The following is a 16,398-nucleotide window of genomic DNA, read 5'->3' as shown; positions in this document are numbered from 1 at the left end:
GCAGAATCAATTTTTTTTTACCCTGCCTGTACAGTGGGAATATCTGAGAAGGGGGCTGAAAGAAAGTGTGTTGTCTGAAAGACAAAGGAACAGAGCATAGAGTAAGAAGCCAGTTGTATGAATGGCTGGCAGGCACTTGCTGCCAACTGAGTGCTGAACAAAAAGTATTGTTTTAAATTATTTCCCTGGGAGCTATGCCTCCACTTAGCAGCTGATGACTACAGGAAAGCGACCACTGTCCTGCAGCAATCCCATGTTTGGAGGGGAGATACCGGAGGAGAACGCAGCTCTGTTCTTCAGGCATCTTCTCTGGTGAAACCTAGCAGAAGCCCTGGCCTGATGGAAAGGCTGACTCGTGACAGTGCTGGAGCTCTGTCCCGGGTACCTGGACAGCGTCCTGAGCGCTGCGCCGAAGCTGGGCGCGCAGGCAGAGGCAGGCTGGGAACGGCTCCCGCGGGGGCGGGAGCGGGGGGGTGCAGCAGCGGGTGCGCGGAGCCCGTGGCTCCCGCTGCCAGCGAGGAGCCGCCCGCGGCAAGGCTCGCTCTCTTTCATTGCCACTGGCGTGTTCCAGCCTGGCGCTGGGAGCCCGGCTGGCTGCGGGGGGCGCTCTCCGTGCGCGGTGCGGGTGCGCGCTGCCCGCGGCCCGCGGCCGGAGCGGCGATGGACCCCCGCCTGCGGGCGGCCGCGCTCTGCGGGGCGGCGCTGGCCCTGGCGGGCGGCACGGTCGTGGCGCTCCGGGCCTGGGCCCGCTGGCGGAGCGACGTCTCGCTGCCCGCACGCTCTGCAGCTGCCGCCGCCGAGCAGGTACCGGGGCCGCGTCGGGGCGGCGAGCGAGGCCGCGGGGTCGGGGTACGCCCGCTGGGCCGCCCGGCGTGGCAGCAACGCCCGGCCCGGCCTGGGCCTCCGCCGCCTCGGCCCCGGCGGTGCCCTGGGCCGCGGCGGGGCGGTGGCCGGGCCAGGGCGGCTCTCCCCGCTTTGCTGCCCCGCCATGCCCGGGGCCGGCTGGTGTCCCGGGGATCCCCCGTCGCTGCGGCCGTGCGCTTGTGCCGCGGGAGCCCCTTCACCGCGAAGGGGCTTTTGCTGTGCCCTCCAGGCCCCTTGTTCAGCCTCCTTCTTTCCCCCAGCCCTGCTAAGCTTTGCTCTTGCCTCGGCTGCCCGGCTAATTGCGCTGCCCGTCGCTTTGCAGGGTAAAGGACGCGGCAAGCAGATCCTGGTGCTGGGCCTGGATGGGGCTGGGAAGACTAGCATTCTGCACTCCCTGGCAACTAACCACGTCAAGCGCAGCATGGCTCCCACCGAGGGCTTCAATGCCATCTGCGTAAACACCGAAGAGTCCCAGATGGAGTTTCTGGAGAGTGAGTGAACCTGTTTTAGTATTGAACGTATTAAATGAGTTCCTGTCTTGTACCTAAGGGATCAGGCACATAGTTTTAAAGCTCAATGTCCCCACATGCCTGCTTTGATAATGTGAAGTTGTGATTATTTTCTCCTTGGGGATTCTTCTTTCTTACCCAGCCTCTTTGAAGGAGAAGACACAATGGTGTTAGAAACCAGTTTTCATTCAGCCCTGACATTCTGGGAATTCTGCTCCCAGAGAGAGATGAGTAATAAACCTGATTGGGTGAAACCAGCAGAGGTTTCCCCAATAAGCCCCGTGTTATGGTCTGTAGCTGTTGTACTGCTTCTCCTTGGTGCTCATGCCTGGCAAAGGGCAAGAGCTACAGAGAAAAAAATAATAAGTGAAAGAAGAGAGGGGCAAGAGAAAATCTTTGTACCCTTTCTGTTCAAAAGCCTCATAAGTGGTGTTTTATAGTATTTAAACAATCTTTTGAATGTCTGTAGCATTTTGTTAAAATTTCTGTACCGTCATTAGCTCTGATTAGCTTTGTGCCTGCAGAGGGTGTCTCCTGTGATGCCTTTGGTGCATCACAGCTGTTTGAGGTGCAGCTAGCTGATGGGAAAGGTGGAGTCCCTGGGGTCAGGTCACTTCCTGATGCAGAGAGGCTGACATCCAGCCTCATCAATGCCTGCCTTCTGTAGGGGCAGGAGCTGTTCATTGCTTCCTGCTGTTTCTTGCACTATGCTGTACCAGTGCTCAACTGGCTCAGTTGGCAGTTAGCCCATAGATGCCTCTGTAGCTTTAACAGGTCTAAAGGAGTTGTGCTGTTCCCAGGTAAGTTTTTGTGGTGTGGGGATAAGGCCACTTAGACAGAGTTTCATTCCCAGTCTTACTGCCATAGGAGTTTCTGCAGTGGCTTGGGGAGATCAACTTTAGAGAGATGCTTGTAGTCTGTGGCCCTTGTCTGGTATGTAAGAGGGTGTCTCCTACTGGGATGTGCTTTGCCTGTCTGAGCCCAGAGAAACCCACAGCGTCTCTTCTCCTCCCTGGGGATGGTCTGGGCCCAGCACTGCACACACCACAGCAGAACCTGTTGTTTCTGAGTCGTCCTTCCCTCTCTGGTCCAGGTTGGTAGTGCCTGAGATGTGATGGCTGCGATCTGACCCATGGGAAATGCAATGTCTCAGGCCAGTTTCAGCCAGGTAAATCCGTGCATGGCTCTCTAATCTGGTTACTTATGCAGTCTGTACCATTGCCTAGTCCAGGGGTTAGCAGCCTATGCTGTGATTGCATGGTACGAGGTGATCAGCAAACAGCAGGGGTTTTATTTTGCTGGCTTAGACAGTGGAAAACTGTTTTTTTTCTTTGTACCAGCATACAGATAACTGGATGGTATCTTGTCCTCTGCAGGTACTAGCAGCTCCTGGCTTCTGCTGAGTTCCTACAAGTTTGGGGGAAAAAAATGTTCTCTGTGAGGTTGCTGACCCCTGGGTTATGCTATGCATGAATACACATAACAAAGGGAGCAGTGCTGAGCCCTGCAGTATCACAGTACATAATTGGGCTTCTGTCTCAAACATTACATGTCAGTCACAGCCCTTTGGCTCCTTTCCACAGTGGCAGACTGGCAGGTACATTGGGCCACTTGAAGAGGCAGGTATGCTGTAGTGGGAAATGCTACTTCCCTTTCCATATTCTTGAAACTACTGAACCCTTTTGACTTAAGTGAAAGCAAAATTGTTTTGACACAAAGCAGTCAAAGAGGGCAATAAAAGATGGCTGTATAGTCAGACAATTTTGAAAAGAGCTTCTGTGGATAGGGAACCCCAGATATATTGCTTTGAAAACTTGCTACTTTTGAGAGGCTTGCACATGCCTTTTGAGCACCTCAGTACTCTTTGAGCAAGTTGTCCTGCAGTGTGCCTGGAGAAGACCTAGAGACCTGAAAACAAATCTGAAATACTTTCCCCAGAAAATTGTTTTAAGACCTAGTTTTGAAGGTGAACAGCTTTCCTCTGTATCCAGCAGTGATCCTCTGTATCTCATTTCTCCATGAGAAATGGAGAAATGGATGCTGTGCAAAGATTACTCCAAAGGGTTGCCTGAAGAGTCTGCTGGGATTTGATTTTTCTCTCTTTGTTAAGCACCTCTGGTTATTTACAAAACTGTGGGAGTTTTGAGCTAGTTCTTAGTGTCATACAAATACAATGAGAGCCCTCCACACCGCAGAGCTAAATTTCTCCTTTGGAAATTATACACCTTCTTTGTCTTAAAATGAGATGGGCATTTGGAGACAGGCTATATGGGGACGTTTGGTGTTTATGGACACTGAACCATTTTCTACTCTCCTTACTTACTTGAGAGCAAGAACCAACAAGGCAGAAAGCAACCGTGAAGAAACTGAACCCAGAATCTTCTCAAGATAAGAGCTTAAAAAGGAAAGACTTTCCCCCCCCCCCCACCCCCCCCCATACTTCATGGGACATGACTGGGAAAAATAAAGCTGTTTTCAGTCTTGTGTACAGTAGCCAAAATACTTTGATGTTTTGGTAATCCAAATATGTTGTGGTTTTGGCCCAGGGCCTGCTGTCTGCACCTCTGGGAGCAGTGCTGCTTGAATTACTTGGTGAATTCTGTGCTGCTGTCTTCTCTTCCAGTCGGGGGCAGTGAATCTCTGCGTTCATACTGGAAGATGTACTTGCCCAAAGTGCTGCTGCTGGTCTATGTCGTGGACTCGGCTGATCATGCCAGACTGCCTATGGCAAAACAGCTGCTTCATCAACTAATCCAGAACAACTCCACCCTGCCTGTGGTAGTTTTGGCCAACAAGCAGGTAAGAGTTCCCTGCTGCTGCCACAGCTTGGGCTGGCAGCAACTTTGGAAACAGCAACAAAGCCTTTCAAGAGAGGCTTAATGCCTTTAAGGAGGGCATAAGGCTGGGAGTCTTTCTGACACACCTGTTGACCACAAAACAAAAGAATCTGAGGTTGTTTTGGATCTGCAAAATGCAGGTCCTGTGCTTGGTGAAGATGCAATCAGAGCTGTGGGTGGAAACTGCTGTACAGTTGCAAGGTTTGGGAGGTTCAAGGGAGACCACAGTTAGATCTGAAGTTAGGTTTCTGTTCTGAGTATCTGCCTAGAGGTACCACTTCACCTAGCAGCTAAAACGTGAAGCACTGTTGTTTGCCTTCAGACTGTCTGGTTGGTTGCTCCTAAAGCTGCTTCTGAAATCTGAGAGAAAGAGCAGCTTTCCTCACAAGGCAGTGCTTCCCCCTAAGATCTTTGTGGAAATCTCAGTGATTGGTGCTGTACCTGGAAAAGAATTGGGCCTCTGGTACAATCAGATGACAGAAGGGCCCAAGGGTTTTAATCACAGATTCTTTTCTGTCAAGGTTGTATGCTCAGTTTGCTCTACATTGTTACCTCCTAAATTTCTAGTAACTGAGTCCCGTTACTGGTAGTCATTTATGTTACTCCTGAACACAAGTTCAGGCTTGGGTTTCATCAGACTCAAATGGATCAGAAACACTGGTGTCTGAGAAGGTAAGCAGGGCATGACTGTTGTATATTTGCCCTATTCTTGTAACTCTTTGCTGGGCACCTGGGGTCTTGGGCCATCTGTGCTTTTGTCTGCCTTGTGCAGGTGGTCTTAGATATCAGAAACAGTGGAATTAGTATAGAAATAGAAAACTGTACCCATATTTCTTCAGGAAGAAATTAGGTTAGAAATTAACTCTTTTCCCCAAGGCATTTTAGGACATGGGAAGTGACCTCATAAAACGTACATAAGAATGGTGCCCCAGAGCCTTTGGGACTCTTTCCCTCCCTGGACAAAAGCAGTGGCTCAAAGTAGGAATGGTGCCACCACCTCTTGCAACTAACAGGCTTGTTTTATTTTTGTGTAACAGGACCTCGAAGGTGCATATTGCATCACTGATATTCACGATGCTCTGGCTCTGTCTGATATTGGGGACCAGAGGAAGATGTTCTTGATTGGTACCCATGTGGCAGAAGATGGCTCTGAGATCTCCTCCAGCATGAAGGATGCCAAGGAGCTGATAGGGCAGCTGGTTTTGGAAACACAGTGACAGCTCTTTTCTTACAACATGGTGTCTGCAGCTGAGGGAGAGCAGGTGTTAGTATATGGTCAGTTTGCTTGTGTGGCAGCTGAAATGAGCAGATATGCTTTCCTGGTGGGTGTGGAATTCCTCTTAAAGTGGTATCTAGTTGGTAAGGAAATCGTAATTTATAGTGGTTTGAAAATACATTTGAGAAGTGGTCTATTTTTAGCATATTTGTAGGAGAAAAATAGTCTGTCTCTCAGGCAGCAGATTTAAGGGAAAATATAGCTTATGGGTTAGATAATTTCATGTCAGGTAGGAATCAAGCACTGACTTCCATGGAAGAAAGTTGCATCTAGTGAATTTAACATGGCTTGATGTCTCAGGTTAAAGTGAAATATGTTTACTTCACAGATTTTACAGAACCCTTCCAACAGTGGTGTTCTGTTAAAAATGAGTCCTCCCTTCTTGACAGTGTCAGAAATTTAAAGTGCTGCAACTAGTGTTTTTGACATGACAATTCTTGCTGCTGTGTTGGACCCAGTTGTTATGAGAGTGGCAAACTGGTAATCTCTGGAAATTGGGTTGGTTACTGTTTCTTCAGTGGGTAAGGACAAGAAAATGAAAGCAGTAATATATTAACTGTTTCTTTGCCTACAGGCAAAAGACCAAAATGGTGTAATTAGAGGTAGTGACTGGATGCTTTTAATTTAAATTGGCAGCAAAGGTGGAAGACTCGTCCATCAGGTTGAGCAGCTTATTTTAAGCTTAGTCCGAGATGTCCTCGAGCAAGTAGTCTTACTTGTGAAAACCCTGTTGTTTCTTGACAGTGGTTTCTGTTAGCATAGTAGGTGAGGAAGGTGACAAGCTGCTGAGGAGTGTCACTTTCCCAGTGTCCTCCTAATTATACTCAAAGGACATGACCCAGGAGCTGTCCTGTAAAGGACCTGTTTTGCACCTGCATCTATTGTACGAGGCTTCTATAGTTTTGTCCTTTGTAACAGATGCATAAAGCAGAAAATTCCACCCTAACCACTGGTCCGGACTGCTCTCTTCTCTTCCAGTTGGGGAGCAAGATGTTGGGGTGCGGGAGGCTCCCGAGGCCTCCCTGGGACGGCCAGCATGACAGGGGTGCTTGTCACCCGTGGGCAGAGGCCGGGCCCGAGCGGCCGTGCCCGGGCCCGCCGCGGCCGGGCGGGGCGGGCGGAGCCGTTGGGCGGGCCGGGGCGGCCGGGCCATGGCGGCGGCCGGGGGCCCGCACGGTGCGTGGGGCCCGCACGGTGCGTGGGGCCCGCACGGTGCGTGGGGCCCGCACGGTGCGTGGGGCCCGCACGGTGCGTGGGGCCCGCACGGTGCGTGGGGCCCGCACGGTGCGTGGGGCCCGCACGGTGCGTGGGGCCCGCACGGTGCGTGGGGCCCGCACGGTGCGTGGGGCCGGGGCGGCCGGGCCATGGCGGCGGCCGGGGGCCTGCACGGTGCGTGGGGCCCGCACGGTGCGTGGGGCCGGGGCGGCCGGGCCATGGCGGCGGCCGGGGGCCCGCACGGTGCGTGGGGCCGGGCCATGGCGGGACTCGCGGGCGGGGGCGGCCCCTCCGCCGAGCCCCGGCCCCGGTGGGCCCGGGCAGGGAGGGCTCCCGGGCACGGGGGGCTGGCTGGCTGGCGCCGGCAGGCCCCGGCCACCGCGGCGGGGACTGCGGGATGTCGGCCCCGTTTCGTGGCCATCGCTGCCGTCAGGGCACGTGGCTGCACGTGTCGCCTCGTCGCTGGTTTTCCTGTCATCCCGTATCCCCCACCCCCCGGTTGTTTTATACTGGCACCCAGTCCCAGTTTAACACGGCTGCCATTTGCCCCAGGCTCTAAAAGCCTCCCCTGGAAGCTGCTGAAGGCAGTCATAACGGGTGGCTGCACAGAGTCAGGGGGGAGCCTGCAGGCTGGTGACCACTGGTGCTTGTGCCAGGAGGAGGATGAGGTGCTGGGGGTGCTCTGTCCTGCAGCCCTGGACGCTGCCAGCAGCCCCCGTGAGGAGCAACCACTGGAGAGGAAGGTACCAGGGAAAAGCAATACAAACATCTGCTGAGCAGCTATCCTGAGGAAATGCACAAACTTCATCTGCCATGTGACCGTTGCATGCTGTAGAACGGCAGTCCAGGCTCCAGGTGTGATCAAGCTTTTAAATTCACCTGTTCTTGTCTTTGCAGTGTCATCTTATACACCTTGCATGTGTGCACACCCACGCAGCAGGTAAGAAGCCCTCCCCTCCTGGCTGGGTGTTCAGGCCAATGCCCCGTGTCTCTTGAGAGGGCTCAGTTGGGGATTTACACCAAGCAGTGAGTCAGTGTATTGGATGACGCTGTGATAAACACTTGAGAGGAAATTATGTCCGGTTTTGCCCTTACCTCAGCTTCTGAAAAACATCCGACCATCCTGCCCCTTCAAAACGGAAGCTGTGGCTCTTTGCTTTACAAGGAATTGATCTCAAAAGGAGTTATCTCCCTTAAGCAATGAGTTTGTGAAGGCTCAGGCAGTGGAGGGGGTGTTTCTGTGTTTGGCTGAAGCAAGGCATTGCTGGGAAGCATGAGCAGGCCCATACAACAAAGGCTCCACAAGGGCTGTCCTGTCAGTGAGGTGGTTTAACCCCTTCAAGTTGCAAAACTGCTGAAGGTACATCCTGAGTGAGGTTGCCCGTCTATCTAGAACTTTTGCCATGATAAATATAATCTTTCTTTTTGTAATTGGAAAAAGAACAAAAAAAGATTGCCAAGTTGAGTTGAGAGACCTGATCTGAATGTATGTGTGCCTCATTCCTTGGCTGGATCATGATGCAAGCTTTGTACAGCAGTGTGGGGCACTAGGGCCATGTGCTCTATGTTGTGCTAGATTTGGCTGTGGCTGTGTGCTGGATCTGTGCCAGCAGCTGAGGAAAAGCAATAAGCCTGCTTGCAGAGATAGTGCCAGCTCTGCAACACAGATAGGCTTTGGGGGACCTCTGTGTGCTAATCCTTCACCCCCTTTTACTTTTGCAAGGAAAACCCTCTGGGGACCCACTTGGGAATAAAGAGCTTAAACTGGGGTTTGGCTCCTGAAATTACGTCTGCCTTCCTGACTGTGTCCTGTCTTGAACTGGTGGCAGGGGGCCAAAGTCCTACAGGCAGTTGCCTTGTGGGATCTCAGCAGGAGCAGTGTTTGCAGCGCTGTGGCCCAAGTTAGGCGTGACAGGCATCTCATGCAGTGATGATGCTGTAACAGCAGCCTGCCATTTCAGGGATCTCTGTGGTGCTGAGCTTTCTGACACTCATTTGCCAGGGCTTGGCATCTTACTAACAGTTTTAGCCCCATCAGAGGAACCACAGGTGTGTCCCCAAAGCACAGATTGTTTTCTATTGGCAAGTATCTCTCTCTACTGGTGTCCTTGCTCTTCTCTGAGCCATGCTGCTGCATTGCCAGGTGACATGGAGCAGAGAAGCAATGCCTCAGTCTTCCACGTTCTGTATTTTTTCCCATGGTGGAGCACTTCCACAACTGCCTGCACAGTGTGGTTGTTCACCAGCTGGCTGTGGGTAGGCCCCTGTGGCCCCAGTGGGTGGGTATGGGCTTGGTCTGTGACATCAAGGAGTTGTGTAACACACTTGTGGCACTGGATTATCTTGTTCTCTTTTCTGTACCAAGGCTTATAAAATTCAGACATTGCAAGTCACTGGGATTTCAGGCCTCAGAAGTGATACCTGATCTTCATTAAAGTTTTTGGTCTGTTGTGTATTCAGTAAAAACATTTCCAGAGCTTCTCCTAGGGCGGAGACCATGTATGTTCCTGTGTCTATACAGCATCTAGGACGTCTGTGCTAAATGGACTGAAATAAAATGTGCTCCTAAAGCTATGTGGAAACACGGTGCTGTCTCCATGGTGCCTTTTAGTAAACCACAATGTGGTGATAACAGGTTTTTGTTCATATGGGCTCCCGTAGGCTGGGAGATCATCCTTCCTGTACGTGTTTCATTGTATGTTATTGACCAGAAAAGTTCCTTCCCACTCTCCTAGCGATCAGGGGAGGCAAAATTGCAAATCTGTGTCTCTGCAGTCCAAGAGAAAACACAAAAATTTGTGGGCTGGTGAGTTTGCCAGATTAAATGAGTGGAAAGTACTTGAAGAGAGAGGTCCTTAAACATGTTCTCTCAAGGGAATGGAGGCAAAAGCACAGAGCTTTGAGAGTGTTTGTTTAGCTTTGAGTACAGCAGTAGCTTCTTTATGCTTTGTTGGTTTAACTGTATGGTTAATGGCATGTTTGTCCTTTTCTGCAATTTTGGCAGGATAGAGATCCTTGCAGACCCCAAGCCACTATTTTGCCAAGACAGCAGTCCCACGTAAGTAGGTGCTCAAACAGCGCTTGCTCAGGGGCTGGGGACTGATGGGACTCAGCTGGAGCAGACCCTTGGCCATTGTCTTGCTATTCCTTTCCCCTCTATCCCTAGAAAAGCAGACTGAGATGTTCCATACTTGAAGGGAACCCTTCAATTTGCTCTTTCAAGTTCTCAATCAAAAACCTGGGCTTGACTCAAACCTTGCCTTTATTGCCCCATCTGATCTGAGCTGTCCAGCTGAGGTGTTGTGGGGTAGGATGGTGTGTGGTGTGACCGGACCATGGGAGCCAGGCTGCTCTGTCTTGGAGGATACTGCCCAGCTTTAGGAACAGAGTTGCTGTCTGTGTGATGTGATCAAACTATAGCTTGACAAGCCAGGGCAACAGTCTCTTGATAACATCTCTTCTCCATTATCTGTATGGGTCTTGAAAAAGGCTCCATAAACCCATTGCCCTGCTGTTCTCTGTCCCAACTACCCCGGTACCCTCTCTCACCGTGGCCTCTCAGTGAGAGATGAGCAATTCCATATTTGCCCTGGGCACAGGAGAGTAACCACTAACCTGCTGTAAAACCTCACCCACTTTCCATGGCACACCCTGACTGCAAAGTTGTTACTATTTTCACTGTCATACCTGTGGTATAGTTAAGTGGGAATGGTGAGGCAAAAGAAATGCAATGATGAAACTCCTCCAGGGGTTTCAGAGATGTAATTAAATGACCCTCTCTGCACATCTACTGGTAACTAAAACCTATCACTTTAAGAATCGTTTCTTTTTAGTTGACAACAACCAGCAGGAGAGTGTTGGGAAATTCAGACCTACAGAAGGAGAATACTCAGGGGGTGCTAGTGGCATTTTGCAGGTGTGGGGAGCCATAGGACATGTGTGTATGTGTGTGTTCCATCCTAGGCAGGGAAGGATAGCCCCAGCAAACACATTTCACACTTGTGCCTGTTTCTAAAATTTGACAACCTTGCTGTTCATGCTAGGCTTATATGGGGAAACCAAGAGACGATATGGACCCTCTCATCAGGTGCTATGACAGCTCGACCATCTGCAAGAATACTGCATCTGTGCAAGCCCAAGAAAGATTTTACCATCTATGGGCGCAGGTCAGTCACGTGGTAGCACATCCTGGGGAAGGAGACAGCTCAGAGCATATTCTCTAGTGGGCTATACTGGCTCCCAGGGAAAGGGGAGATGCCATCTCCTCTCCTGAAAAGGCTGCCCTGCAGATAGCTCCATGGCACTGAAACCCATCGGCTGTTTTGTGCTTGGAACAGGGGCTGTCTGAAGCAGGGAAGAAAGTACTATGGGAGTATAGTCACCCTGAGTACTTGACTTCCAAAATGGGGAGGAACTGTGGAGTGCTAAATTTTGGTGACCTTTTATCTCCTCATACCCGCTTCCCAGCTGTGAGAAGGACTTCTGCAACACATAGTTGCAGAAGCCTGATTAGAGCTCTGGATTCCCATCAGCTGCCCTAGGAGCTTGTCTTGATCTCAGTATCCAAGCACAAGAGAGCATGTTCCTGTGCTGTAACAAAAATACCCATCCAACAGCTCTCCTTTGGTTTGAAGTAAACATCATGTGCATGCATGCATTTCTTGATGGAATGTGTGTTGCACCTGTAAGTAGAGAGGAACTATCCTTAGTATGTTCCATGTCCCACTGGGGCTGATGCAGCCCAGCCAGGCACCTGGAAAGTCCTGCATCCTTTTGGAGTGTGACCTAAATCTTTAAGGTAAGATTAGGAATAGAGAATCTTGCAGTGTTCTGCTGCTGGAAGGAATCCAGCTCTCTTGCCTTGAGTTATACATCTGCTGTCACTGCATGGTGTAAAACCTAGATCATGTTTCGGAATTGGAATGAAAATTGATGTAAAAAGTATAAATGACAGTGGTGCTGCATTACTTGAAGCAAGTAATTTGTAACTCTTTTGAAGGAGATGAAGCTCTTTGGAGCAAAAATGGTGTTTGCTAGTCTGTAATTAGTCCTAGCAATGAGAATGGAGGTGAACCTGTGTTGCACTCCTGGCTTTCCTCTACCTGGAGGAATGTCAAGACGTGCATGTCTGTAGTTTTCTCCCCTCTGCCACTATCACCAGTTATAGGCTCTCATCCTCCTGAGAGCTACTGTCTCTTGCTGAAGGTGTCCATACGACAGCACTTCCTGTCTTTCTGCTTACCTGTGCTTCTTTCTTCCCTGGTGATGACAGGCATATTCCAACAGTTATACTTGTTTTAAAACTGGATGAGCAAGGCTGGATGAACTAGGGGAGACAACAAGATGAAAAAAGCTACAAGGCCACAAAGTGCTATCAAGCCACTGTAACAAAAAGGTCTATAAATTGGCAGAGCTGACCAGAGCTGACCAACATAAATGCTTCCTGATGTTGTGGGGCAGCTTCTTTAAATGGTCCAGGAAAAGCTTAGACTTTGAAAGCAGTGCACTGAGAATGCTTAAAAGGGGACTCTTCAGATGCCAACAGCATTTAAAGTGAGGAAAGCTCAGGTCTAAATGCCTAATTGTTCATAGCTTTTCTATGTGCACCAGTGCCAGATTTTGTATGTGCAGTAGGCATGGCTTTTCAACCCGACTTAGGTTACCATCTGCCAGGATCATGTTCTCTGTCAATTGCCTTTTGCTAGCTCTTCTGTGCTGCTCCTCACAATCCTTCTTTCTGTACAGCTGCAGACCAGTAATCGGTGGGAATCCCCTGCTACCAAAGTTTGGCTACCCTTCTGAACGGCTGCTGAGGTTGTCTGAACCTAAAAAATATCTTCCTGCTTTCCTGGAGCAAAGGTGAGAAAGCCTATAGGGTGCTATAGGTAGAGCCTTGGGTTTTTCAGCATCAGTGGTATGTAATAAATGCAGAACAGAGGATGGGTAAACAAAAGGCAGAATGCAGAGCAGGGTCTCTGCTGGGATTAGAACTTCTAGATTCTCTCATGGGATGAGTTCTACACTGGAAATGGCCACAAGATAAAGCTGCTTTCTACTGCAGCAAATGTGAAGCTTAGACATCCCAGCTGCTGCCAGATTGGAGAACATCTGTGAGTGGCAGTGCCATGACTATTTACTTCCAGATCCCGTGAGTCCCCCGAGTGGCCTGTGTCCCTGGCTGCACAGAACTATAATGCCTCCAAGCGGATACTGCAGCTTGCCCAGCCAAAGGGGGTGCACCCAGACTTTGTGCCACCCAGAGAGGTGAGGAGGAGGTTGAGTGAGATTTGGAGGGTACAGGGATGCAGCAAACTGTCCTGAGTTTTTAGAGCCCATGTCCCACCCCTGGATGTACCCAGTGTGTAGAGGGGAGAAGCTGTCTGGTTCTGCTGTGGTTTATGACACTGGAAGAAGCTGCCTTTTCAGAGAAGAATGTTGTCTTTGCAAATCTCCTGCTGAGAGACAAAGAACAGCCAGGTTGGAGCAGCCTAGTACAGCAAGAGAGCCAAGGGAGGTATCTGGGCTGTGTCCTCTGATAAAGCAGCCTGGGAAAGTGGAGAAACCTGATGGAAATGGCATGTTTAGTTCTTAGGGAGTAGTCAGGTTTGTAGTTGGGCAGCTGTGCTCCTATTTGAGTACAGAGGGGGCATGAGATTGCAAATACTATATGTATTTTAACTAGAAGCCTAATTTATACTTCTGAGCTTGTTCCTTTTAGGTGGGTGATAGCTTTAGCAGGGGTGAAAGGGTTTGGAGCAATCTCAGATTACACTTATTTCCATGGCAAAGGCTAGGTTTTCTGGATGCAGCCTCTGCGGCTGGGAAATGGGAGGCTGGGCTGGTGCAGGACTGGGGAGCCATAACCCTGTGAAAAATTTTGGAAGAAGTCTCCTGCTGGAGAAGTAATCACATTTTCTGTAGGAATGCAGTTAACTGTAGCAGCAAATTTACCCTAAAATCTGAATGTCTCTTCTTAGCAGGAAAGTTACTTGATTCAGCCAGGAAGATTAATATAAAAAACATGGAAGGAATTTCTCTGTAGTTTTACCTGGCTACACAGGCAGTCATTACAGGCACTCCCCTCCTGACTCTGAGTGGGCAACAGCTGGGGAATCCCTATAGCGCCAAAATTACTTAATAGTTCAGGTGAAAGAAAAATAATGGATTCTGGAAAATTAAGAGTGATCATGTCTGCAGAGGAAGGGTGCTGGGATGCTCATCCTTGTGGAGAGGGAGCATATCGCTGTGGGCTGCTGTACAAGCTCTGTGTCTGCACATCCCTTCCCCATTCTGGATCCATGCAGGTGCCAACACAGGTTTCCAGCTTTGCAGTTTCGGCCAAGGCATCAGCGCGAGTCGAGAAACTCGCAGAGCCCTTGATCAGGGAGATGACCTGCTGCTCTAAGCACACCAAACCTGGTGTTGTCATCTCTACGGTAAGGCAGCATCACCCAGGACCCTACATGGATGGGACTTCTGGCAGAGGAGTGGGTACAGGTGCTCAGTCACTTGTGGCTCTCTTCATGTCAGCCCTGGAATGTGCTGCTCTCTATGAGGCTGGTGTAGCTGCTTCCTGAGCTGGAAAGCAGGACTTGTGCTCCATTCAGAGCATGAACTGACTCCGAGCACATATCCCCAGAGAGTGGCAGATCTGTGCCTAACCTGCACTTGTGGGAGCAGGGAGAGGTGGACAAGTGCCTAACTGGGATCTCCAGTGCTGGGGGTGGATTGGACAAAAGGCTGTGAGTAATAGGAGGCTGGAGGGCAGGCTGTGGGACTGGCCAGGCAGTGGTTTCTCCTTCTACAGTTTTCTTGGTGCCAAACAACTGAGGACATGACCCAGTCCCATCTACGTGTGGTCAGTGGCTGTGAACTTGGTAACACTGAATTGGTTGCAGGTTGAGCACCCTTGAATGCCAGGAGCATCTCTAAGGACCTTCCTCCCCATTCTTCCACAGGTTTCCAGGTCATCTCAGAAGGTAGTTGCAAGCCCTCGGACCATTGAACTGTCGAAGCCCAGACAAGTCCACGCTAAGTTCATGCCTCCACGGGATCCTGAGTGGCCTGTGACAGCGGCTGCCAAGCGTGCAATGGCTACAGAAAGGATTGTGGCCCTGGCCCAGCCTACTGCAAGGTAGGTACTGCTTCCCTGTCGTGGGGAAACAATCAGCTGCCGGCCCATTCTGTGTGGCTCATGGCACCTTGTTCATTTGTGTTTGGCCAGAGAGATTAGGCCAAGATTAGGAAGTACTCTTCCACTTCCAAAATACATGGGTTTTATATGTTTGGATGTGTTAATGCTACATGGATTGCGGTTTAAAAAGCCCTTTTGTGGTAGAAGGGGACTCAAGAGAGAAGGAACAGGAACTCTTTTATTCCAGCAGAATTACTGGCTGGGACTTGTTATTAATTCCAACTATAAAAAGCAACCAACTGGCAAAAGGCAGAGTGTGATACACTCATGTTGCCCAGCATGTTGCAGCTGACCTCAGCCCAGTCTACAGGAAGTGCTGGGGAGGATGTTTCACAGAGGGTGAGGGAATGCCTTGCCATAGTGGCTGTGAGAGATACTCCTCTCCTGACAACAGCAGTGGAGGTGTGATGCCTTTTGTCCACCCTTGACAGTGAAGGGCAGGCTTAGGTGGACGTGTGGGAGCTTGCAGGCAGCTGACAGCTGGCCTTGCTCCAGCCAGGATTGACCATGCCTACCTTCTCTCCTCCAGACCTCGAATGGGCTTGACTGCACTCAACCCAGATGCATTCAAAGTGAAGGAGGCTGCTCTGAAGGCAGTTTGTTCTCCACGGCTCGAACAACTAGCTCGGCCAATTCAGCGCTAAGCTCTGTCAGAAATGCTCCTGCCATCTGCCCACATCACCCCTTGGAACATCCCTCTCTCTGGGCTCTGCTGTGGCTGGAAGATCTCTTTGAACACAGCACAGAGGCAGCACTCAGCAGGAACGCTTTCTGGGAGTTAAAATAAAATCATTCCTTTAGAAAGTCATCAGGGAAAATTACGGAATTCAACTTAATGTGGGAAGACTCTCTTCCTAGGATGGGTTATGTCTAGAGTTTCTCTCTTGATTGTTTTGTTGTAATAGTTTAAGAAGTAATGAAACAACTGCTGGGGGAAGGCAGCACAGGAACTGTCCTTTCATGCAGGGAAGTGTGGCAAACCAAACCCAAGAGCATGCAGTAAGTTGATGCAACATAACTCCTGAATTTGGGTTTAAATTTTTTTGCTAAAATTTGAATGTCTTCTTACTGATACTCAAAAGTTTTGTGCTTGTGACAGAAGTAGAAAGACAAAAGGCTACAATGTATGTTGAGTTGGCTTGGATTTGGGACCTGTTTTCTCAAATGCCTGGAGAACAGGCAGATCCACTTACATAGGTGGGTTAAAGCTGTGTGGTTCAGATACTCAGTTGTGTGACCTTGGGCAAAATAAGAGAGTTCTGTGCTGGGATTTTTGGAGCCTAACTCAAAAAAGCAAAGTTCCCCTCAGTGTAAAAGAGAGGGCAAGTTGCAAAGGCTAAGCAGAAAGCAAGTATTGGTGCCAGAGTCTGCAGACCAAATTGTGAGCTCCAGTCAGGTCTGTGGGTCAGTCAGTTTGGCAGCTGGGTTGCAGGGGAGCAACACAGTCTGTGCAGGGCATGACATAAAGGAAGAATGCTTTTATCTGCTTCCTACAAGGTCAAT

General features: G+C 50.1%; 2 protein-coding genes across 9 annotated transcripts; both read left to right on the top strand.

The window, feature by feature from the left end:
• Nucleotides 1–645: 645 nt before the first annotated feature.
• On the top strand, nucleotides 646–6,432 carry ARL9 (ARF like GTPase 9). Its single transcript, XM_021532651.3, has 4 exons — nucleotides 646–804; nucleotides 1,187–1,355; nucleotides 3,997–4,172; nucleotides 5,248–6,432. The coding sequence occupies exons 1-4, from the start codon at nucleotides 661–663 to the stop codon at nucleotides 5,425–5,427; spliced, it is 669 nt and encodes a 222-aa protein (XP_021388326.3). The 5' UTR covers nucleotides 646–660; the 3' UTR covers nucleotides 5,428–6,432.
• A 178-nt stretch (nucleotides 6,433–6,610) lies between these two features.
• Nucleotides 6,611–16,028, top strand: SPMAP2L (sperm microtubule associated protein 2 like). 8 transcript variants are annotated; one of them, XM_085578090.1, is made up of 9 exons: nucleotides 6,611–6,680; nucleotides 7,599–7,641; nucleotides 9,706–9,759; nucleotides 10,745–10,867; nucleotides 12,447–12,560; nucleotides 12,845–12,965; nucleotides 14,006–14,137; nucleotides 14,660–14,835; nucleotides 15,425–16,028. In XM_085578090.1, exons 1-9 carry the CDS (start codon nucleotides 6,638–6,640, stop codon nucleotides 15,537–15,539), a joined length of 921 nt encoding a protein of 306 aa, XP_085434216.1. In that variant the 5' UTR covers nucleotides 6,611–6,637; the 3' UTR covers nucleotides 15,540–16,028. The 8 variants fall into 8 exon arrangements, with proteins under 8 accessions (XP_085434216.1, XP_085434221.1, XP_077639059.2 ...); XM_077782933.2 differs by lacking the exon at nucleotides 6,611–6,680 and adding an exon at nucleotides 6,818–6,875; XM_085578089.1 differs by lacking the exon at nucleotides 6,611–6,680 and adding an exon at nucleotides 6,837–6,893.
• The last annotated feature ends 370 nt before the right edge of the window (nucleotides 16,029–16,398 follow it).

Source organism: Lonchura striata, chromosome 4 (assembly GCF_050655825.1).
Source record: "Lonchura striata isolate lonStrDom1 chromosome 4, ASM5065582v1, whole genome shotgun sequence".
NCBI lineage: Eukaryota > Metazoa > Chordata > Aves > Passeriformes > Estrildidae > Lonchura > Lonchura striata.
Note: the sequence above shows the minus strand (reverse complement) of the source record. Positions and strands in the feature narration are given on the sequence as shown.

Excerpts from the sequence above, each read along its gene's own strand:
- ARL9 (XM_021532651.3), top strand. The coding sequence starts at position 661 with ATGGACCCCCGCCTGCGGGCGGCCGCGCTCTGCGGGGCGGCGCTGGCC. Across the intron at positions 805-1,186 it reads CAGCTGCCGCCGCCGAGCAG|GGTAAAGGACGCGGCAAGCA; the intron begins GTACCGGGGCCG and ends GTCGCTTTGCAG. Across the intron at positions 4,173-5,247 it reads TAGTTTTGGCCAACAAGCAG|GACCTCGAAGGTGCATATTG; the intron begins GTAAGAGTTCCC and ends TTTGTGTAACAG.
- SPMAP2L (XM_085578090.1), top strand. The coding sequence starts at position 6,638 with ATGGCGGCGGCCGGGGGCCCGCACGGTGCGTGGGGCCCGCACG. Across the intron at positions 7,642-9,705 it reads TGTGCACACCCACGCAGCAG|GATAGAGATCCTTGCAGACC; the intron begins GTAAGAAGCCCT and ends CAATTTTGGCAG. Across the intron at positions 12,561-12,844 it reads CCTGCTTTCCTGGAGCAAAG|ATCCCGTGAGTCCCCCGAGT; the intron begins GTGAGAAAGCCT and ends ATTTACTTCCAG.